At 36.8% G+C, this 24,914-nt stretch overlaps 1 protein-coding gene across 50 annotated transcripts in view; it reads right to left on the bottom strand.

The window, feature by feature from the left end:
* Nucleotides 1-24,914, bottom strand: part of LOC126939504 (uncharacterized) — a 557,395-nt gene that overhangs the window by 522,099 nt on the left and 10,382 nt on the right. For all 50 annotated transcript variants that reach the window (XM_050764859.1, XM_050764858.1, XM_050764860.1 and 47 more), the window contains exons 3-8: nucleotides 21,535-21,646; nucleotides 18,921-19,051; nucleotides 18,115-18,197; nucleotides 14,950-15,093; nucleotides 13,099-13,173; nucleotides 2,595-2,738 (exon numbers count right to left, since the gene is read on the bottom strand). In XM_050764859.1, the coding sequence (XP_050620816.1) occupies nucleotides 2,595-2,738; nucleotides 13,099-13,173; nucleotides 14,950-15,093; nucleotides 18,115-18,197; nucleotides 18,921-19,051; nucleotides 21,535-21,646 (689 nt within the window). The remainder of the gene's footprint in view (nucleotides 1-2,594; nucleotides 2,739-13,098; nucleotides 13,174-14,949; nucleotides 15,094-18,114; nucleotides 18,198-18,920; nucleotides 19,052-21,534; nucleotides 21,647-24,914) is intronic.

The raw sequence follows: 24,914 nt of genomic DNA on the forward strand, positions 1-24,914 counted from the left end.
CAAGGCCCTGTAAACCACACTAAAAGAGTTATTTATCCCAAGAGGTATTATTAGATTTCATGTGAGGAGAATAACATGATCAGACCTGTATTTGAACGAAGATCATTACGGCTGCACTGTAAAGGAATATAAGAGTGGATAGGGGTATATTTGTTAGGATGAACTGCAATGGTCCTGAGGAAAGGTTATGTGAACTTGGACTAAGATAGGAAGATAAAGAGAAATAAATCAGGCCGGGCGTGGTGGCTCAAGCCTGTAATCCCAGCACTTTGGGAGGCCGAGACGGGCGGATCACAAGGTCAGGAGATCGAGACCATCCTGGCTAACACGGTGAAACCCCGTCTCTACTAAAAAATACAAAAAACTAGCCGGGCGAGGTGGTGGGTGCCTGTAGTCCCAGTTACTCGGGAGGCTGAGGCAGGAGAATGGCGTAAACCCAGGAGGCGGAGCTTGCAGTGAGCTGACATCCAGCCACTGCACTCCAGCCTGGGCGACAGAGCAAGACTCCGTCTCAAAAAAAAAAAAAAGGAGAAATAGATCACATCTGTAATCCCAGCACTTTGGGAGGCCAAGGCAGGTGGATCACAAGGTCAGGAGATCCAGACCATCCTGGGAACATGGTGAAACCCTGTCTCTACTAAAAATACAAAAATTAGCTGGGCGTGGTAGCACGTGCCTGTAATCCCAGCTACTCGGAGGCTAAGGCAGGAGAACCATTTGAACCAGGGAGTCGGAGGTTGCAGTCAGCCAAGATCACACCACTGCACTAAAGTCTGGCAACAGAGAGGAGTAAAAAAAAAAGAGAGAGAGAAAGAGAGAAATGGAAAGACTTAAGAGATATCTATCTTATATACAGAAAAAAGAGGAAAAGTTCTTATAAAGATATATCGAAGACTTTAAATAAGGGAACTATTGCATGAGGAATAGAGAAGTAGAGTTGTCAAGGATGACTCTCAGGTTTCTACCTCACCCTTCTTGTGTCTATTCTAGGTGCCAAGCACTGTGATGTGTATATTTAATTCCTATAACAAGTCTATAAAATTAGTATCATTTGTCCAATATACCTCCCCAAATAAAGCAGGAGACCTGGAGACCGAGACCAGAACTCCACAAGCAAAAAGCAAAGTACTGCAGCTGTTTCATATATGATTTCTGTTGTTCCTGGTAGGGCATGCCCTAAAGGCTTAAGATTAGGCTTTAAAATCCCCATTTTACATTTTCATACCCCATCATATCCTTCCACTCATGCCTCACCCCAGAGCCCACCATACCTGACTTCTTAATAGAACTCCATGTGGCTGGATTCTATCTCCAGACCACATATCAGCAACCAAAAGCCCACTACAAAACCACCATTAATAAATGACAAAAACTAGTGGAAGCCCACTCAGAAAGATGTCATATCTGAGTATTTTTCTGCCATATTTACACAAACTGTTCCTTTGGCTTAAGATGTTTTTCTCACTCTTCGCTACCACCTTCAACTACTTAATTCATACTGATCCTTCAAAATTCAGCTCAGACATCAGTTCCTCTGATAATCTTTCCCCAAGGCTTCCAGTATGTATTAGCAGCCTATGTACACTCTATTATAGTATTTGCCATGGAGCATTTTAATTTTTGGTTTGCTTAGTTTTTTCCACACTTGAATGTGTGTTCCCTCAAAAAAAAAAGAAGAAGTGTGTTTTATTCATCTTTGCATCACCTAGCACAGTTCCAGGCATAGTAGATATTAAATGACTATCTGATTCATTAAGTGAATGAATCAGGCTGGGCCCAGTGGCTCATGCCTGTAATTCCAGCTACTCAGCAGGCTGAGGCAGGAGGATCACTTGTGGCCAGAAATTTGAGACCAGCCTAGGAAACATAGCAAGACCTCATCTCTACAAAATAAAAATTAGCCTGGCATGATGGCACACACCTATAGTCCTAGCTATTCAGGAAGATGAGGTGGGAGGATTACTGAGCCTAGGAGGTCAAGATTACAGCAAGCTATGATCACAACATTGCACTACAGCCTGGGCAACAGAGTGAGGCTCTAAAAATAATAAAATAATAAAATGAATCAATCAATTAATCACTAATTATTATAGGACATCCTCTGGTTACAAGTAAACATGTAATACAAAACACCTGCTAAATATTTTTATCATGTTTAAAGCAATCCGCATTGTACAGAGAGTAACTGAAGGGCATAGCAAAATTGTTTAATCAAAGCTACATAATAAAGTTGAGAATTCAAGAAATTTAGGTCTTCTAACTTGTGGAGTCAATGCCCTCGACACTACAAGAAACTACTTCTCCACAAAGACCAGAAATGACTTGGAAAAGAGATATAAGGCTGAATTCTTTTAAAATTCATTTTACTCTTTTACCAAACATACCAAACTATAACAATTTTAGAAACTTCTCACTTAATTTTTCTAGGCTATTTCTTACTATAGACACCAGTAAACAGTGTCAATGGCAAAAGATAAGAATCAAGAGAAAAAAGGAGAAGCAAAGGACAGATCGCAAAATTGATATCCAGAAAAAAAATGTATAAATACATGCACATATATATTTACATATATATTTCAATGCAAATAACTCACTGTCAATATAGGTATGTTTTATCACTTCTTCTAAAATTTCAGGGTTTATAGGGACACCCATGCTATCCAAAACACCAAATATTTCATCAGTTGAAACTCGACCACCTTTTATCCTACAGAAAATCTTCAAGGCATCCCAGAATGCTGCAAAAAACAAATTAGTATACCATGAGAATCAATAGCTTTTCTTGGAAAAGGAGGTGACTTTGTGTCAATAGCCTACTAAGGGAAAATAACCTTATATAAGCACGGGATTTTATAAATATTTATCAACAAGTAAATCACTGTTATAAAATAACTTTATAATAGTGACTAAAACATTGGTCTTTTTTTCTCCATAGGAATTTCATATTCTTATGTTAACAATCCTTAGCATATAAAATGAATTGAAAAGAACCTGGTCAGAAGGAAATATTCAGCGTGACCCTGACTAGCAAACCAAATCTGGGGCTCCCCAAGACATCTACTTCTGAATCTTAGATTCTATAATTTTAGAACAATTTAACTAAAATAAATTAAATACCAAATCACTTTATCATTTTCTAAAATTTGTAGTCACATCAGAGAGCTCAGTATATTTTTAATTTTAAAAAGAAAATATTCAGATAAATTATAATTTTCCACAAAAAAACTTCCTTAAGAATTAAACAGATTGAAAGCCGTGTTCAACTGCTAAATTTAAATTCTCCCTGACCACTACTAATTAGCCTTGACAAAAAAAAAAAAAAAACACAATTCCCATGATCAATTTCAGACAGAAAATCACATTATAGTCAGACTAGATTTTCTTGAAATTCATCATATAATAAACTAATGATTACTAAGTTCTTTGATAAGTACAATCAAGGAGAAAAAGCTGGGCATTATTTATTCATTCAATTAGTCTTTTATTAATTAATTAATTTTTTTAAGACAGAGTATCTCTCTGTAGCCCAGGCTGGAATGCAATCACACAATCTCAGCTTACTGCAACCTCTGCCTCCCCAGCTCAAACGATTCTCCCACCTCAGTCTGTTGAGTAGCTGGGACTACAGACACGTACTACTATACCCCGCTAACTTTTTTGTATTTTTGTAGAGATGGGGTTTTGCCATGTTGCCCAGGCTGGTCTCGAACTCCTGGGCTTAAGCGATCCACCCGCCTTGGCCTCCCAAAGTGTTGGGACTACAGGCATGAGCCACCATGCCTGTCCTCAACTACTCATTATTGATCAAGTTAACAAAAATAGCAAAGGAAGGGACCTCCAGAAACCATCTCCTCCATAAAAGCAATGAGAACTCTGGCAGAAATTATCAGAACCAACTTGTTTCAAAACTCTGAAAATAAGCCAAAGGCTTGCAGTTATCCGAGGAATTTCTTCAAGAAAAATGACTGAGTCTCAACAAGAACAGTGAGCTTTGTGGCATTTTAACTTGCCCAATTCCCGTCTACCCATCTCCAGGTTCCCTGGAGCATTGAAAACCAGTACTCTACAATCATGATGAAAATGTGTGTGTGCACTAATGAGGTGAGAAAGGCCTCTTTAAGCACAACTCAAAACTCAGAAGACATAAAGAAAAAATAATAAATTTTGTGATAAAATGTAACAGTCCCATTCCAAAAAACAAGGACACCATTTCAAAATTAAAAGAGAAACCATAGACTAGAAGAAAACACTTGTAACATACATAACAAAGGATTAATAGCCAGAATATGAAAACTCCTACAAATCAATGAGATGAACAATCTAGTTTTTTAAATGAAAAGTATATGTGAAAAGGCAATTCATACAAAAAATATATGAATGACCAGTAATTATATTAAAAGATTACTAATTTCATAATTGAAAAATACAATTAAACAAGATAGTTTCTGCAAATCAAGGTGGCAAAATTTCTTTTTCTCTTAAGAAAAAGATACTTGCATTTTTCCCTTTTATTTTTTTCTAGGGGGTCTCTTGATTTCTAACTGTATGCCTGATCTTTTTACTAGTTTCTATGAGACCTAGGTCCTTTGCTTCCACTCTGCCTAGTGATTGATAACTCATTTTGCCTTGACAAAACATAAATTATATGTATGTATGTGCATATAAAAAGAATTCTCGGGTCAGTATTAAATTGTAGCAATCTTAGAGGAGTTAAAGAAGGTCTTTCACATCTTTATACACATATATTGCTTGGATATTTTATTAAAACAATATATTCAAGAATTATGTGTGTTCTTTTAAAAGAAAAAAAAGAAACCTGAGAGTTCTTGATTAGTCTCAGAACACTATGTCCATAAACAGAAAATAAGGTCAAAATAGGAAACCAGGACTTGAAAAATCAAGGAATATAGGGAAGTAAATAAGCTATTCTAAGTTGTAATTCAAAAAGTGGTCCCTACGCGCTGTTCTGTCTGTCCAAGTAGAAGTTGCAAATTAGTCCTGCCTCCTATCCACCATTTTTCCCTATTGTCTGGATCTCAACTTACATTTTTTTCTGACTATAGATTTATATGTGTGTTTGGACTCCTAAGTACTGACCACAGATACATACATATAATTTATGTTTTGTAGCAGGGCACGGTGGCTCATGCCTGTAATCCCAGCACTTTGGGAGGCTGAGATGAGGCAGTGGATCACCTGAGGTTAGGAGTTCAAGACCAGCCTGGCCAACATGGTAAAATCCCACTTCTATGAAAAATATAAAAATTAGCCAGGCGTGGTGGTTTGCGCTTGTAATCCCAGCTACTCGGGAGGCTGAGGCAGGAGAATTGCTTGAACCAGGTAGGCAGAGGTTGCAGTGAGCGAGATCGCGCCATTGCACTCCAGCCTGGGCAACAAGAGTGATATTACATCCAAAAAAATAATAGTAATTTATGCTTTGTCAAGGCAAAATGAATTATCAAAAGGTCAAAATAGGAAACCAGGACTTGAAAAATCAAGAAACATAGGAAAGTAAATAAGCTATTCTAAGTTGTGATTCAAAAAGTGGTAAGCAGACACTCACATCGTGAACTTTTGTGCCAAGAACTACTGCAGGAACATACCAGGAAAGCCAAGAGAATCCACAGACCCCTTGAAAGAGGTGGATGCCCTTGCAGGCTCTGTGGGACAGCCAAGTAATTGTGAGTCTGCTTGCTTTCTCAGTGGGGAGGCTTGTAGCCTGGGGCAAGTTCTCATCCCTGCTCACTGCCTGCCTGGAAATAAACTGTGCTATAGGTGAAGCACAGTGGGAGTGACACCAGTCTTTCAGACTGTGGGCTGCGTGGAAGCTGAGTGAGGCCTATCACTGCTGGTTTTCCCCTACTTCCCTGGTGACCTGTCAGGCAGCAGAGGCAGCCATAATCCTCCCAGGAACATAACTCCATTGGCCTGGGAACCACACCCTCACCCCGACAGCAGCTGCAGCAAGGCCCACTCAGAGAGAGTTTGAGCTCAGACATGCCTAACCTGCCCCAACTGATGGTCTTTCTCTACCAATCCTGGTAGCAGAAAACAAAGAATATATCTCTTGAGAGCTCTATGGCCCTGCCCACCACCTGACCCTAGGGCAACCTTGTAATCTCCCTGTACTACTACAGCTGATGTGCTCTTGAAAGTGCCACCTCCTGGCTGGAGGCCAACCAGCACAAAACCAGCACGCTAAACAAAAATACAACCAAGGACCCTAACAGAGTCCACTTCATTCCCGTGCTTCCTCCATTGGTGCAGGTGCTGGTATTCACAGCTGAGAGACCTGAAGATGGAACACATCACAGCACTCTTTGCAGACACTCTCCAATACCAGTCTGGAGTCTGGTAGCTCCACTGGGTGGCTAGATCCAAAAGAGAAATAACAATCACTGCAGTTTGGCTCTCAGGAAGCCCCTTGTTCAGGAAGCCCTATGTCTCAGGAAGCCCCTAGGGAAGGGGAAGAGCACCAAATCAAGGGAGCACTCTGAGGGACAAAAGAATCTGAATAGCAGCCCTTGAGTCCCAGAGCTTCCCTCTGACATAGTCTACCCAAATGAGAAGGAACCAGAAAAACAATTCTGGTAATATGACAAAATAACGTTCTTTTACATCTCCAGAAGATCACACTCCAAAGTTTAGCAGCAATGGATACAAATCAAGATGAAATCTCTAAATTGCCAGAAAAATAATTCAGAAGGTCAATTATTAGGCTAATCAGGAGGCACCAGAGAAAGGTGAAGTCTAACTTAAAGAAATGAAAAAAAAAAAAGATACTGGATATGTATGGGAAAATCTCCAGTGAAATAATATAAATAAAAAACAATGATAACTTCTGGAAATGAAGGACACACTTAGAGAAATGCAAAATGAGCTGAAAAGTCTCAGTAATAGAATCAAATAAGTAAAAGAAAAAACTTCAGAGCATGAAGGCAAGGTTTTCTAATTAACCCAATACAACAAAAACAAAGAATAAAGAATTTTTTTAAATGAACAGGCCGGGTGTGGTGGCTCAGTCCTGTAATCCCAGCACTTTGGGAGGCCGAGGCAGGTGGATCATGAGGTCAAGAGATCGGGGCCATCCTGGCCAACCTGGTGAAACCCCGTCTCTACTAAAAATACAAAAATTAGCTGGGTTTGGTGGCATGCACCTGTAGTCCCAGCTACTCAGGAGGCTGAGGTAGGAGAATCATTTGAACCTAGGAGGCAGACGTTGCAGTAAGCCAAGATCGCATCACTGCACTCCAGCCTGGCAACAGAGCAAGATTCTGTCTCAAAAAAAAAAAAAAAAAAAAAGAACAAAGCCTCCAGGAAGTTTGGGATTACTTTAAATTACCAAGTCTAAGGATAATTGGTGTTTCCAACTATGCAGCCATAAAAAAGGATGAGTTAATGTAGGGACATGGATGAAGCTGGAAACCATCATTTTCAGCAAACTAATGCAAGGACAAAAAACCAAACACTGCATGTTCTCACTCATAGGTGGGAATTGAACAATAAGAACACTTGGACACAGGAAGGGGAACATCACACACTGGGGCCTGTCATGGGGTGGGGTGAGGGGGGAGGGATAGCATTAGGAGATATACCTAATGTAAATGATGAGTTAATGGGTGCAGCACACCAAAATGGCATATGTATACATATGTAACAAACCTGCACATTGTACACGTGTACCCTAGAACTTAAAAGTATAATTTAAAAAAAGAATAATTGGTGTTTCCAAAGCAGAAGAGAAATCTAAATGTTTGTTGAAACATATTTGAGGGAATAATCAAGAGAAACTTCCCCAACCTTGTGAGAAATCTAGATATCCAAATACAAAAAGCTCAAAGAACACCTGAGAAATTCATCTCAAAAAGATCATGACCTTGGCACAAAGTCATCAGGTTATCTAAAGTCAAGATGAAGGAAAGAATCTTAAGAGCTGTGAGGCAAAAGCATCAGGTAACCTATAAAGGAAAACCTATCAGATTAATAGCAGATTTCTCAGCAGAAACCCTACAAGCTAGAAGAGATTGGGTCCTATCTTTAGCCTCCTTAAACAAAACAATTATCAGCCAAGAATTTTGTATCCAGTGAAACTAAGCTTCATAAATGAAGGAAAAATACAGTCTTTTTTCAAATAAATGCTGAGAGAATTTGCCATTACCAAGCCAGCACTACTGACTGCTAAAAGAACTGCTAAAAGGAGCTCTAAATCTTGAAACAAATCCTCAAAATACACCAAAATAGAATCTCATTAAAGCATCAATTTCACAGGACCTATGAAACAACAACACAGGAAAAAAAAGAAAAAAAAAAAAAAAAGCAAGATATTCAGTCAACAACTAGCACATTGAATAGTACCTCACATCTCAGTACTAACATTGAATGTAAATGGTCTAAATGCTCCACTTAATAGAGAATGGCAGAATGGATAAGAATTCACCAACCAAGTATCTGCTGTCTTCAAGAGACTCACCTGACACTTAAGGACTCACTCACATAAACCTAAGGTAAAGGGGTGGAAAAAGATATTCCATGCAAATGGACACCAAAAGCAAGCAGGAGTAGCTATTCTTATATCAGACAAAACAAACTTAAAGCAACAGCAGTTTAAAAAGGCAAAGAGGGACATTATATAATAATAGGACTAGTCCAACAGGAAAATATCATAATCCTAAATATATATGCACCTAACATTGGAGCTCCCAAATTTATAAAACAGTTACTACTAGACCTAAGAAATGAGACAGACAGCAACAATAGTAGAGGGCTTCAATACTCCACTGACAGCATTAGACAGGTCATCAAGACAGAAAGTCAACAAAGAAACAATGGACTTAAACTACACGCTAAAAAAAATTGATCTAACAGAAATTTATAGAACATTCTACCCAATAAATGCAGAATATGAATTCTATTCATCAGCACACGGAACATCCTCCAAGATAGACCGTACGGTAGGCCACAAAACAAGACTCAACAAATTTAAGAAAATTAAAATTACAGCAAGTACTCTTGCTACAGTGAAATAAACTAGAAATCAACTCCAAAAGGAACCCTCAAAACCATGCAAATGCAGGGAAATTAAATAATCTGCTCCTGAATAATCATTGAGTCAACAATGAAATCAAGAGAGAAATTTAAAAATTCTTTGAACTGAACAATAATAGTGACACAACCTATCAAAACCTCTGGGATACAGCAAAAGCAGTATTAAGATAAAAGTTAATAGCATAAAATGACTACATCAAAAAGTCTGAAAGAACACAAATAGGCAATCTAAGGTCACACCTCAAGGAACTAGAGAAACAAGAACAAACCAAACCCAAACCTAGCAGAAGAAAAGAAATAAGCAAGATCAGAGAACTAAATGAAACTGAAACAAGAAAAAAATGTAAGTCAGAAACCAAGTAGACAAAAGAGAACTAGGCAAATCCTAATGCCATGGAGTCTATCAAAATGTCAAAAAGAAAAAGCAAGCCAAGCATCATATCTATATGGTTCACTGCTGCATATATAGGCATTAATGTTTATTACATAAATGAATAAATAAGCATTGAAGAGTTTTTATTGCTTTTTACTTGCTGCTCGAGGACTATAAAGACTATCACATTCACATAGCCTTGATTCTAACAAAATAAAATCTGGGCCAGGTGCAGTGGCTCACGCCTATAATTCCAACACTTTGGGAGGCCAAGGCAGGCAGATCACTTGAGGTCAGGAGTTCAAAACCAGCCTGGCCAACATGGTAAAACCCCATCTCTACTAAAAATACAAAAATTTAGCCAGGCATAGTGATGCACGCCTGTAGTTCCAGTTACTTGGGAGGCTGAGGCAGGAGAATCCCTTGAACCTGGGAGGCAGAGGCTGCAGTGAGCCGAGATTGTGCCACTGCACTCCAGCCTGCCTGTGTGAGAGAGCAAGACTCCACCTCAAAAAAAATACATACATACATAAATAAACCATCTGATTCACTATAAAAGGAACATACCACAAAATAATAATGGCCATATATGACAAACCCACAGCCGACATCCTTCTGAATGGGGAAATGTTTAAAGCATTCCCCCTAAGAACTGAAACAAAACTATTCACCACTTGTATTCAATATACTACTGTAAGCCCTACCCAGAGCAATCAGGCAAGAGAAAAAAAAATAAGAGGCATCCAAGTTGGAAAAGAGGAAGTCAAATTATGTCTGTTTGCTGATGATATAATCTTATACTGAGAAAACCCTAAAAACTTCTCCCAAAAAAAAAAACTCTTAGATTTGATAAACAAATTTGATAATGTTTAAGTAGATAAAATCGGTGGCATTTCTATACCCTAGTATCAAGCTGAGAACCAATCAAGAAGGCAATACCATTTAGCTTAGCTACAAAACCAAAGTACCTAGGAATACATTTAACCAAAGAGGTGAAAGATCTCTACAAGGAAAACTACAAAACAGTGATGAAATAAACTATAGAGAACACAAACAAATGGGAAAACATCCCATGCTCATGGATCAGAAAATTAATATCGTTAAAATGACCATACTGCCCAAAGCAATCTACAGATTCAGTGCAATCTCTATCAAAATACCAATGTCATTTTTCACGAAATAGAAAAAATAATCTTAAATTTTACGTGGAACTAAAGGAGCCCAAATAGCCAAAGTAATCCTAAGCAAAAGAACAAAGCTGGAGACATCACATTATATGGTAATATATCAAATTATACCGTAACAGTAACCAAAACAGCATGGTACTGCTATAAAAGTAGACACATAAATTGGTGGAACAGAAAAAAGAACTCAGAAATGAAGTTTCATATCTATAACCACTTGATCTTTGACAAAGTTGACAAAAACATACACTGGTGAAAGGACACTCTTTTCAATAAATGGTAAAGGGAAAATTGGACTGCCATTCGCAGAAGAATGAAACTAGACCCCTATCTCCCACCATATACAAAATCAACTCAAGATGGATCTAAACTTAAATGTTAATACTCAAAGCTTTAAGAATACTAGATGAGGCTGGGCGCAGTGGCTCACGCCTGTAATCCCAGCACTTTGGGAGGCTGAGGCAGGCGGATCATAAGGTCAGGAGAGCAGACCATCCTGGCTTACACGGTGAAACCCCGTCTCTACTAAAAATATAAAAAAATTAGCCAGGCGTGGTGGCGGGCGCCTGTGGTCCCAGCTACTCGGGAAGCTGAGGCAAGAGAATGGTGTGAACCCAGGAGGTGGAGCTTGCAGTGAGCCAAGATCAGGCCACTGCACTCCAGCCTAGGCGACAGAGCGACAGTCCATCTGGAAAAAAAAAAAAAAAAAAAAAAAAAGAATACTAGATGAAAACCTAAGGAAAACTCTTACTGACATTGGTCTAGGCAAAGAATTCATGACTAAGAATTCGAAAGCACAAGCAACAACAACAAAAAAAGGCAAATGAGACAACTAAACTAAAAAGCTTCTGCACAGCAAAAGAAATAATCAACAGAATGAACAGACAACTTGAAGAATAGGAGAAAATATTTGCAAACTGTGCATCCAACAAGGGACTGATATCCAGAATTTACAAAGAACTCAAACAGATCAATGACAACAAAAACAACAAATAATCCCGTTAAAAAGTGGGCAAATGACATGAATAGACATTTTTCAAAAGAAGACATACAAATGGCCAAATGAGTATTATGAAAAAATGGAAAGTAGTGTGGAGATTTCTCAAAGAACTAAAAATAGAACTACTGTATGATCCAACAATTCCACTACTAGGTATATACACCCAAAGGAAAAGAAACCATGATCTCAGAAAGATACCTGCACTCATATGTTTATCACAGCACAATCCACAATAGCAAAGATACAGAATGAACCTAAGTGTCCATAAATGGATGACTGGATAAAGAAAATGTGGTACACACAAACACACAAACACACACACACACACAGTGGAATACTAGTCAGCCATAAAAAAAGAATGAAATAATATATTTTACAGCAACATGGATGAAGCTATTATGTATCTTTCTGTTTCTGAGTTGTTTCACTTGAGATAATGAAAGCTATTTATACGTAGGAGCCAAATGTATAGGTGGGAGCCAAATGTGTACACATGGACATAGAGCATGAAATAATAGTTACTGGAGACTTGGAAGTGTGGGAAGGGGGTGAAGGATGAAAAATTACTTAATAAGTACAATGTATAACTATTCAGATAATGGTTACACTAAAAGCCAGACTTTACCAGGATGCAATGTATCTACGTAACGAAACTGCATTTGCACCCCTTGAACTTATACAAATAAAAAATAAAAAATATATAATTCCAAGGTCCAAGCATAAGAACTTGATATCACCTAATGGAGAAATAGAAGAATTGCTAACATCAGGTCATGAACACCACAGATTTCGTGTTTTTGGAGGTACTGTTTCTACCATTAATACGAATACCCTTTCCAACCACTTTATTTATAATGTATAAGTAATGTAAACTAAAGGTTATTAAGAGACCCATAAGTATCTAAAATTTTTAGGAATAGATACAAACAGATTTCTGGCAAAAAGAAGAAAGCGCTGTTAAGGATGAAGAAGAAAACAGATGTGAGATTTCAACAGAAAAAAAAAACACGCACACAAACAAAGTCATGGGAGTAAGAATTATTTTGGCATGTATGAAGATTTATGACTAATCGGAGTATGGGGTTCTTGCCTGGGAAAGGTACTGTGATAAAGGGAAGAGTGGTGAACAAAATTATGAAGGGATGAAGAGGCTAAGCATGAGAGTTTGGCCTAGACTCATTTGATAATAGGAAGAGCATCCAAATTCTTGAGCAGGAAGATGACATGGTGAAAATAGTATTTTAAGAGAATTAGTCTAGCAGTTAATGTGCAGGAAAAACTAGAGATTAGAGATAGAATGTTAGAATATTGGGGCAGTTTGAGCCAGGTTTTGTAATGCCTTTTATGACAAAATTCATATCTAATTTTTCTCAGCCTACGCTAGCGGGAGATTCTGTAAAATATAAATTAATTCATATATTAAATACCACCCCTCCCAACCCCAAAATCAGTTACAAAATTATTATCTTCTATACTTTTGAAGAAGTCTTTTTTACCTGGATTCTGAGAGACCATATAAGAAACATCAGCCACAGCTTTAAGGAAATTTGAAAAATCCAGCATTCCATTAACTATAAAAATGATTCCAAAACAGAAGGGAAAAAAAACTCCATCAGCAAACATTATTAGCAAACTCCCTAAGAACATAAGATAAAAATGGCAACTAAAAATGTAAATAGAATTAACTAATGACATTAGAATACTATTATCTATACACAGAGCAGTAGACATATATAGAATGTAAAAAGAATATTTACCAGAAAAAAATTTACATATTATAATTAGGTAGTAAATAGTGTTCCAGCAGTAATAAGAATGCTATGGGACTAGTACTGTAGATACAGCAGTGCTCTTTGCTCGACTAATTTTTATATTTGTAGTTCTTCAAGAGTCTTCAAGTTAAATAACTATGAATTCATTTTCTCCTGTCATGAAGCAAATGAGCCCAACTTTGACAGGGTTTATTTACATCAGTGATGTTATCTATGTTATGAAGAAAACAAGTATAAATCTATATTTCAATTTAATGTCATCTGAGCAGAAATAGCCTACAGAGGAATACTTAAGGGCTTCCAATCGTCTGCAGAGGAAATGACAAGGCTTGGTTGTTCTCACTTCCGTACCACAGAAGCACTTTCTCCAGCACTGAAAAGTCTGTCAAGTTGTCTATCTCCACTTCTTCAGTGTAACAACTTGAGAGTGGGTTCTCCTTTCTTTCAAAAACAGTGAAACATCTGTCCAAATTTTAATGAACTACTTTGACTTGTTTTCTGATATTGTTGTGACTTTGGGTTGGCAAAGATCTTTCAGATAAGATATCAAAAGCAATTCATAAAAGAAAAATTGTAGACTGGACTTCATCAAAAGTATGAACTTTTCCTTTTCTAAAAACATTCTTAAGAGAATAAAAAGTCAAGCCACAGAATGGAATAAAATATCTACGAATCACATATCCAGTAAAAGACTTATATTCAGAATATATAAATAATCTCAAAATACAATAATAAGAACACAATTTTTCAATGGGCAAAAAATATACAAATGGCAAACGAGCACATGAAAAGATATTCAACATTATTTAATCATTCAGGAAATGCAAATTAAAACCACAATCAGATAATAACCGTATATCTATTAGAACAACCATAATTTTTAAAGGCTGATCAATTCAAGGATGGCAGGAGCATTAAAAAAAAAGCAGTATACAACAATATGAATAAATCTTAGTCACATTTACAACAATATGAATAAATCTTAGTCATATAATATTAAGAAAACAAAAGATTATATACAGCATGAAAAACTTTTTACTAAAGTTTTTTAAACAACTAAAATTTTTGAACTATTTTACAAAAATACCTATCCATAACAATAATACTATTTGAACAGAAAAATAAGAGAATAATGAATATAGGATTCAAGATAATTCTTACCTCAGGTTGGGGAAAACAGAATAATAGGTTGCTTAGTAAAGTTTACGGTTAGATGTAAATTATTGACAAGGTCCTACTTTTTATTTTGGGTGGTTGGGTCAAGTACTTATTATATTATTTAAATTACATAACTAAATAAGATTAGACCATGCGTGGAACAATAATGAGAATATGTCATAATCCAGTCTAGTAATTAATCAATCCAATTACATAAACCTGAGGCCAATTTTCAATATCATTATTGTAAGCAATGTTTTTGTAACATATAAAAATGTTTCATAATATATAATATGACCAAAAATGATGTTTTTATAATATATTTCAAGGTTTAGCTTTCCTATCATTTGTAATTAATCTGACAAACATATTTATGATTGCAGACCCTTAAACTAATACTGAAAAGATAAAACTTACCATCAATATCAATAGTCTTTAGTGCCTGTCGCATTTCTAAATCACTTATAGAAATTCTCAAGATGCCGAGGATCACTGGAAGATCATTCACATAAATCTTACCACTTCGAATTTTACTAAAAATTTTACAGGCTTTATGAAGTGCTGCACAAACATAACAAAACAGTTAGTTAATTAATCAAAAAGAATAATTATCCTTATTCCCCCAACTATCTTTCAAAAAAATAATAATCACTAAAAGAAAGGGGAGCAAATCTGTATTTTCAGCCTTTCAAACTTCTTTCTTTTTTACCCCACCCTCTTCAATCTTTAAATATTCAAATCTTTCAATCTGTTTCCTAAAGAACTTTCAGAAACTGTCAGAAAAGTCGCACAAGGGCACACAGGCAAAGGCTTCCACAACTTGCCCTGGGAATAGTAAATTTTTCCTCTGTGTTCGCATAGCACTTACTATGTATCTCAGTCAAAGCCCTTGGTATTATGATTGCTTGCATGTCAATATCCCTCACTAAACTGTCAGCTTCTACGAAGCAAGATTTTTCATTCTTCTGTTTCCAGTGCCTAATTAAGAAGAAATTCTCAAAAAAAGTCTATTGAACTGAATTTTTTGGTTCAGTTATACTATACTTTATTTTCAGAAAAGAGGCAATCGATGATAGTGCTGTTTTTGTTTGTCTTTTTAGAGCCAGAGTTTCTCTGCTGCCCAGGCTGGAATGCAGTAGTGCAATCATGGCTCACTGCAGTCTCAAACTCCTGTCTCGAAATCCTGGGCTTAAACAATCCTCCCACCTCAGCCTCTCCAGTAGCTAGGACTACAGCTGTGTGCCAACATGCCCAACTAATTTTTTTTTTTTTTTTTTTTTTTTTTTTTTTTTTTTTGAGACGGAGTCTCGCTCTGTAGCCCAGGCTGGAGTGCAGTGGCCGGAACTCAGCTCACTGCAAGCTCCGCCTCCCGGGTTTACGCCGTTCTCCTGTCTCGGCCTCCTGAGTAGCTGGGACTACAGGCGCCCGCCACCTCACCCGGCTAGTTTTTTGTATTTTTTAGTAGAGACGAGGTTTCACCATGTTAGCCAGGATGGTCTCCATCTCCTGACCTAGTGATCCGCCCGTCTCGGCCTCCCAAAGTGCTGGGATTACAGGCTTGAGCCCACCGTGCCCAGCCTAATTTTTTGTTTTTATGATTTTTTGTAGAGATGGAATCTCACTATATTGCTCAGGCTGGTCTTGAACTCCTGGTCTCAAATGATCCTCCCACATTGGCCTTCCGAAGTGCAGGGAATACAGGCATGAGCCACCTCACCCAGCCCTGACAGTGATAAACACAAAATAATGACTAAAGAGTTGATAATAATGACTTTAATAAGTTTTAGTAGAATTTTGGAGGTGGAAGCCAGATTTCCATGAAATGGGAAGTGAGAAAATTCAGCAACTAATGAAAACAACTCCTTCAAAAAGCTTTTCTGAAAAGCACTGAGTATAAAATTAGCAAAGCATAGACCTTGAGAAAGCAGAAGAAAATCAAGAAACAAAAGGATTAGTCTGGTGAAAGGGCACCTTTTCCAATGAGACAAGATGAAAGGACATGAATGTTGTTTGTAGGTAGGAATATCAAGGAGTTTAGGAAGCTTCCCAATAGCCTTTACTAACTCTCTACGAAAAAGCAAAGCCACATGATCCAATAATCCCACTTCTGGATATTTAGCCAAAAGAATTAAAATCAGGATTTTGAAGAGACAGTAGTACTCCCCTGTTCACTGCAGTACTATTCACAATAGCCAGCCTATGGAAAACAATCTAAATATCTGTGGAAACAACCTAAATGTCAGATAAATAAGGGGGGGAAAAGTATGTTATATACATATAATAGAATATCATTCAGCCTTTAAAAAGAAGAAAATCCTGTCATATGTAATAACATGAATGAATCTGAAGGACATTATGCTAAGTGAAATAAGCCAGTTAAAGAAGGACAAATACTACAGAATTCCAATTATATAAAGCATCGAAAATAGTCAAACTTATGGAACAAAGAATAGAATTGCAGTTGCCAGGAACAGGGGGTATGAGGAAATAGTGAGTTGCTAATGGGTGAGTACAAAATTTCAGTTACATAAGATGAATAAGTTCTGTAGAAATACTGTACAATATTATGCCTATAGATAAGAATAACCTACATTTTTACAATCTGTTAAGAGGGTAGATCTCATGTTAAATATTCTTACCAAAATAAAATTTTTTTCAAAAGAAACAGGGCAGAAAAGATTAAGTTTCATAGATTTCAGACTAGCAAGTTTTAACTTTAATTAAGTAAAACATTTTTAAATGTTTAAAGTTGGATAGGTGACATAATTGAGTATTTGAGGAGAGTAGTGAAGGTTTGGAATAGGTACCAAAGGAAACAGGAGAGATCACACCAAAACTTAAAGTGAATACCAACTGGTGCTAAGGGCAGCTGAGGTTGGAAATCGTACAATCATAGTGGCACCAAATGGAGAGGTCAAGGAAATAAAATTCTAAATAAAAAGAGCTGGAAGCATAAGAGATTGTGAGTGAAGAATAAGACATTAAAGTCTGAGATTTTCACATAATGACAATGTGCAATTTGTGGCCATCAGTGTTGGTCAGGGGAATCAAGGTAAAATAATTGGTTTTGAAAGTGTGAAGCTACAGCAGTATGAGTCACCCATTTGGACACTAAGATACACAATATGACAACCAGAGTTAAGGTAAAAGGAAAACTATGAGAAATTATTCCACAGGTATAAAGGAGAAGCCCAAGATATGGGAGAGGTCAGTGTCATGAAAGCTTGAAGGGTAGTATAAGCCTTAAGATACCAAAGAATAAATTCCAGTGATACCAGTGACTCCAGCACTTACTAATTTATCCATGGGATGTAATATGCAGACATTTTTCCAAAAAATACACTTGAACTAGTATAAGCTACATATTATATTTTACCTATCTTAACCAATACAACCAAAGATATTTATGGATTAAACTATCCACTTTTGCTTCCTCACAGCCCGCAGCATTTGCATATCATGTATTATTAGTTGATACCATAAGCCATTAGAATTAGATGAAGAGGCACTAACTGCTGAAACAATTCCTAAAAAGCACATAATAAGGAAATGTATTCAAGAAATTTTAGAACCTCTTATTACCACTTAATTCTTGTGAGTATAAATATCCATGGGTTACTTCATCATATAATGTCATGTAGAGGTTAGATAGCATTTCCTTTTCCCTGTCAAAGAAACAGTCATATTAGAAAGTGGCAATGAAAATAAGCAAATTCCATTTTAAAATATTAGCAAACCTACCAATAGTCTAAGATTCATAAGCACCTTTCTTGAAGAACTGTCCAAGTTAAGGAAAATTCCGTATTCTTCACGTCAGAAGTCCCACCTTATTTCTTTTTGAGATATTTTTCTATAAAGCAGAATTTACCCTAGTCTGTAAATAGTGCCCATGACCCACTATCCTTTGACTGTGGTCCAATTTTTCCTATTCTCAATATGAGTCACAGCAAATTTTTAAGGAAGTTATTATAATAAAGCAAACAAGAACATCTTTAAACAGCCAAAGAATCTCAGATTCCATCACTTATCAGTAAAATGTCTGGAAAAGATGATTTATCTAATACTGTAACATGTAAATAACTGAAATCATATAATGTTAGTGTTGGAAGACATCTTAAGAGTCCATTTAGTACAAGATCCTTATACAGATGTGGAAAGTGATGCCCAGAGATGTAAATTTTACAAAAGTCTAAGCATGTGAGGTCAATCAGGACTCAAATCTAAGTCTTCCAATTCCATATACAGTGCTCTTATCTCTACACAATCCTAAGAGCATAGTTAGCATAAACTACTTGATATTCTTTATGTGGAAGGGATAAATGATTCTGGAAAGAAACACTCAAGTCTGAACCCAACCTTCAAGAAACAGAGTACAAGGATTTAAATACCGAGTAATTGAGGAAGATGTACAAAGAGGTGATGAAGTCTTGTGAAGGCTGTACTGATTCGGCAACTTGCATAAAGAGTTTTCTTTCCTAGTCACCTTCTCCTTTGACAGCTTCAGAAAAGGAGGGATAATCTAGAGCCAAATGCAAGTATGTTAGTGCCTGAGGTCACACTGGTAATTCAGCATTCTTGGATGATAAAACTCTTAAAAGATAATTAATCATACCTTGGCTCCTCATTAATTATGCTTCTGGTGTAAAATTGCCTTTTGTAATTAAATTACATTTAATATAAAGTAAAATTTAAATAAACTATACAATGTTCTTTTGCAAAGCCATGGTTTTCTTAAGTATGCACTTAATCATGTCATTAATAGTTGGTCAATATATAGTAATGGATTTTACAAAGCAGGGAAAACCTATGGTATAGAGAGAACAAGAAGACTCAGTCATCAGACTCTAGGCTATATATAAAGGCTTTGACTTAAGTGCAACGTGGAGAATCAACACAGTTATTCAAATGACACAGGTAATTTTGTTTTTGATTATCTCTATCATTGAGCAAATTATCCACTTAAGATTGCATGTATAAACACGATTCCAAAAAGGCAAGCAGCTAGGTGGAGAGGAAAGTAGCACTTTAGAAAAATGAGAATTCTAATTATAGGTGTCTTCAATTTTACATGGAACCCTGAGCACTGAGTTTTAATGACCATGCAAGATGTGGAAAAAAGACTCTCACGTTACACAAGATTGACAGGAATTGGTACTGAGATGCCACACAGAACCAAAACCTTTAAAAGACAATGTTTTCAGCAAGAGTGGGGAAGGAAAAAACTTCTCCCCTAATGAAAAAATATGATTAAAACATGTCTCCATCCCAGCTCCAGGTTGGAAAAAAAGGAAGACTATTCCTCCCGATTAGTCATAATCATAACTCTACATATATGAGTTTGGAAGTCAAATCTACACCAAATATATGGGCCAGGGAAACAGAAACCAAAAACTTCATTTAAAATGACCTCTGATTTGTAACACTTCTGAAGCGCATGGCAAAGGAAAAAGCAAAAGCAAATTATCTTTTTAAAAATTCTCTTGAAGAAAGGCAAATTGAAAATTCCCACAGATTTAGATCAACTATATATGAAAGAATGTACAAAATATATATAACACCCAAAGAACAAGTTAACATGAGTGAGAATCAGACAAAACAACAAACACAACATTTAGATCCCCCAAGAATTTCGTATAGTGAATTGATCAGATACCAATCTTGAAATAACTATAGAATATGAGCAAAAAACATGACACACGGCATATTTTAAGAACCATCAAATAAAATTTCTGGAGGTAAAAAATAGAATCACTGAAATTAAAATCCCAAAGGAAAGGTTAAACTGTGGATTAGATTCAGCTAGATAAAGAATAAGTGAACTAGAGAGAAGATGGGGAGAAATTACCAAGAACAAAATCGAGAGACAGAATAGATGAAAAATATGAAGCAATGTTAAAGAATATAGAGAACAGGATGACAAAATCTAATACACATCTAATAGAAGATACAAAGGGACAGTAAAGAGATTGAAAGAGGGGAAATATTCTAAAAGATAAATATATTAGAATTTTCCAGAATTGAAGAAAGGCACGCATTCTCAGATTTAAGAAGCACAGCAAATACTAAGACAGAGGGGAGAAAAGGAAATATACCTCTAAATATATCATAGTGAGCGACAACACAAAAAGATATTCCATGTTCTAATATCTGAAACTGTGAATGTCACCTTATTTAGAGAAAATGTCTTTGCAGATGTAATAAAGTTAAGATCTTGAAATGAAATATACAATGACAGGCATGCTTGTAAGAGAAAGGAAGAAGGAGATGAGATACAGACACAGGAAAAAAAAGCCATGTGAAGACTCATGGGAAGATGGAGGCAGAGATGGGAGTTATGTTGCCACAAACCAAAGAACACCTAGGGTTGGCCGGGCACAGTGGCTCACGCCTGTAATCCCAGCACTTTGGGAGGCCAAGGCGGGCAGATCACGAGGTCAGGAGATCGAGACCATCCTGGCGAACACGGTGAAACCCCGTCTCTACTAAAAATACAAAAAATTAGCCGGGGGTGGTGGTGGGCACCTGTAGTCCCAGCTTCTCTGGAGGCTGAGGCAGGAGAATGGTGTGAACCCGGGAGGCAGTGGAGCTTGCAGTGAGCGGATATCGCGCCACTGCACTCCAGCCTGGGTGACAGAGCGAGACTCCGTCTCAAAAAAAAAAAAAAAAAAAAAAAAAGAACACCTAGTGTTCCTGTTAAAAAAGCAAAAATGTTAGCAGAGAGCACAGTAAAAAAGACAAAAAAATAAGTTTAATAGAAAAAAAGGCAAATTTTTCATAAGCTCCTGAAAGATTCCTTGTTCAATTTTTTTTTTTTTTTTTTTTTTTTTTTTTTTTTTAAGAAGAAGGAAAAGGAGAATGAAGAAGAGAAGACAAGGAGCAAGAGGAGGTAGTAATATTTAAGACTGTGACATTTCAACACTTGGACTAAAAAATATAAGGGAATGTTTGAGGGCTAAGGAAAACACTTGAAGGTAAAAGAAAAATTTCCAAATCTTTATTTACCTCAGTTCTTTTACTGTGCTGTTGTACTTGTAAACTCTTTCTCCCACCTTTTTTTCCTACTGAAAAATCAGAGGACTTTTCTTCTCCACAAAGGAATACTGACGTTTCAAATCTAAATGACACAGAAATTGGAATCACTCTTGAATTTCTTTTTGCTTTTTCTTATTCTTTTCAAATTTTAATTATGGAAACTTTCTAACATATACAAAAATATACAGAATCCCATCACCCAGTTTCAACAGTGGCCAATCCTATTCCATCTATATCCCATCCCTGTTCCCATCCCTTATTATTTTTGAAAGAAATCACAGTATATTATTTCATCTGTAAAGATTTTAATAGAAATCTCTACAAGGTGTCTTTTTTTGTAGAGATTGGGCTGGGTGTGGTGGCGCATACCTGTAATCCCAGCACTCTGGGAGGCCAAGCTGAACAGATTTCTTGAGGTCAGAAGTTCAAGACCAGCCTAGCCAACATGATGAAACCCCATCTCTACTAAAAATACCAAAAAAAAAAAAATAGACATGGTGACACACGCCTGTAGTCCCAGCTACTCAGGAGGCTGAGGCACAAGAATCGCTTGAACCTGGGAAGTGAGCTGAGATCGAGTCACTGTACTCCAACCTGGGTGACACAGCATGACTCCATCTCAAAAACAAAACAAAACAAAACAAAAAACACCATATGACAGCTAAAAATTAACAATTTCTTAATACCATCAAATATACAGGCAGCATTCACATTTCCAGTTGTCTCATAAATTTCATAAAACTTCTTAACATTTTGCATCAGGACTCAATAAAATCCCAGCATCACAGTTGACTGAAATGTCTTTTTAACTTCTTTTCATCTATAAGTTCTCCTTCTATACCTTTTACTATCATTATAATTATTATTACTAGGTCATTTGTCTTGTAGATTTTCCACAGTCAGGATTATGCTGATTGTATCACCATGGCTGTAGGATTCTACACGCTTGAACATATTAAAGTTCAATAGTCGAGGGAGATGCAAAACCACTCTCTAGGTGGTGATGGTGATGTTATTCCATCAGGAAGCACATAATGTCCAGTTGGCTACTTGTGGTATTAGCAGCTACTTATAAATAATAACTAGATCTAGTAAATCATGAGGGACTGGCTGGGCATGGTGGCTCACGCCTGTAATCCCAGCACTTTGGGAAGCCAAGGTGGGCAAATCACCTGAGGTCAGGAGTTCAAGACTAGCCTGGACAATATGGTGAAACCCTGTCTCTACAAAAAAAATAATAATAATAATACAAAAATTAGCCAGGTGTGGTGGTGCATGGCTGTAGTTCCAGCTACTCAGGAGGCTGAGGCAGGAGAATTGCTTGAACCTGGGAGGCAGAGGTTGTGAGCCAAGATTGCACCACTGCACTCCAGCCTAGGTGACAGGGCAAGACTCTGTCTCAAAAATAAATAAATAAAAATAAAAATAATAAATCATGAGAGACTGCAAAGTGGTTATATTATAAATCCATCATTCCTTCAATCATTAGTTAGAATATTTCTTTTTTCTGTGTGTAGAGATGGGATCTTGCTAAGTTGCCCAGACTGGAGTGCAGTAACTATCCACAGGTGTGATTATAGCACACACTACAGTTTCAAACTCCCAGGCTCAAGTGATTGTCCCACCTCAGCCTCCTGAGTACTGAACTATAAGCACACACCACCATGCCTGGCTACTAGAATACTTCTACAAATAGAAACTTTCTCTCATGTACTGTTTGGTTGCCCAGTGGTACAGTTTCATATAGAATGGCAAGATATAGAGAGATTCAACTGATTTAAAAAAAGAAGAAAGAAAGGCAAGATAATTGCTCTATTGTTTTCCTTTATTTACCACTTTTCATAACAAAGACTTGGCTCACTTGTAACCTCTAAAAATGACAAAATAATTTTATACCATTTTGAACACATAGACTTAAATGTATTTGATGCAGTTTAATTCCCTGAAATTATTATACTTATTGATGCTCCAATTTTCTCATCTTTTATAGGAAAAGGTGGGAGCCTCTTCAAGTAGGCTCTTGAGTCCTTCTGATGATGCCCTGGTAGCAGTCTTTTTTATTAATAGTTTCCTTATCTCCGGAAGACAAGATGTTCCAGGCTTACTGTACATTTCCTTTCACAGACATGCAATCAGCATTTTTCTAAAGAGCCTTTTAATAAGAAATGGTATTTCAAGACTAAAGTTTGGGCATTAGAAGCTGAACTTCTTTTTAATCAACATTCTTCTTTCTTATTGTTTCTCTTCTTTCTCCTTTTTCCTCTTATTGGACTGTCAAAAATTTTTTTTTTTTTTTTTTTTTTTTTTTTTTTTTTTTTTTTTTGAGACAGAGTCTTGCTCTGTCACCCAGGCTAAAAGCACAGTGGTGCGATCTCAAGACCTTTCATAACACAAACATTCCATAAACCAGGGTTCCCCAACCTCTGGGCCGTGAACCAAAACTGGTCCACACAGTAGGAGGTAAGTGGCTGGAGAGGAAGCATTACCACCTGAGCTCCACCTCCTGTCAGATTAGCGGCAGCATTAGGTTCTCATAGGGGCACAAACCCTATTGTGAACTGTGCATGCAAGCGATCTAGGTTGTGCCTCCTTATGAGAATCTAATGCCTGATGATCTTCTGAGGCAGAACAGTTTCATCCAGAAACCACCCCTGCCTCCTCCCCATCCCCTTGTCTGTGGAAAAACTAGCTTCCATGAAACCAGTCCCTAGTGCCAAAAAGGCTGGAGACCACTGCCATAAACTATACAACAATAAGATAAAATGTAATTATGAATTACATTTGAATTAAATTTTAGAAGAGAAGACACATACTCTTATGTGTGCTTCAAGTAATCCAGGGTAGACTTAAATTTCAAGAACAACTCCTCAGGACAGAGACTAACTAGACTATATCTATGAGAGCTTCAGGTGAACTCAGCCCTAAGCAAAACTGTGACATAAAAAAAAAATTATAATTCATGCCACTCCCCTTTCTTAGCAAGTACCTTGGCCTTTTTTTCCAATTTTATTTATTTATTTTAAGTTGATAGATAAAATTACATGTATTTATTCTGTTTCTTAAATTTATTTTTTAATTGACAAATAAAATTATATGTATTTACGGCATACCCTGCTCCTTTTTTTCTGACTTATTTCTCCAAGAAAAAGTATCTTGCTTTTTTGACACACTATCCCTTTAAATCCAATCTCCCAAATTCATACCCTGTGAACCTCCATACTTTGCTCTTCACTTCCCTGAAGCTGCCAAATGATTAGATCCCTCTGCAGTCCTCTAGTCTCAAAGCAAAGACTTTCAACTATTTTGCCTATGACCTACAGTCAAAAGTACATTTTCTATTGAGGTACAAT

Source organism: Macaca thibetana, chromosome 16 (genome assembly GCF_024542745.1).
Source record: "Macaca thibetana thibetana isolate TM-01 chromosome 16, ASM2454274v1, whole genome shotgun sequence".
Lineage (NCBI taxonomy): Eukaryota > Metazoa > Chordata > Mammalia > Primates > Cercopithecidae > Macaca > Macaca thibetana.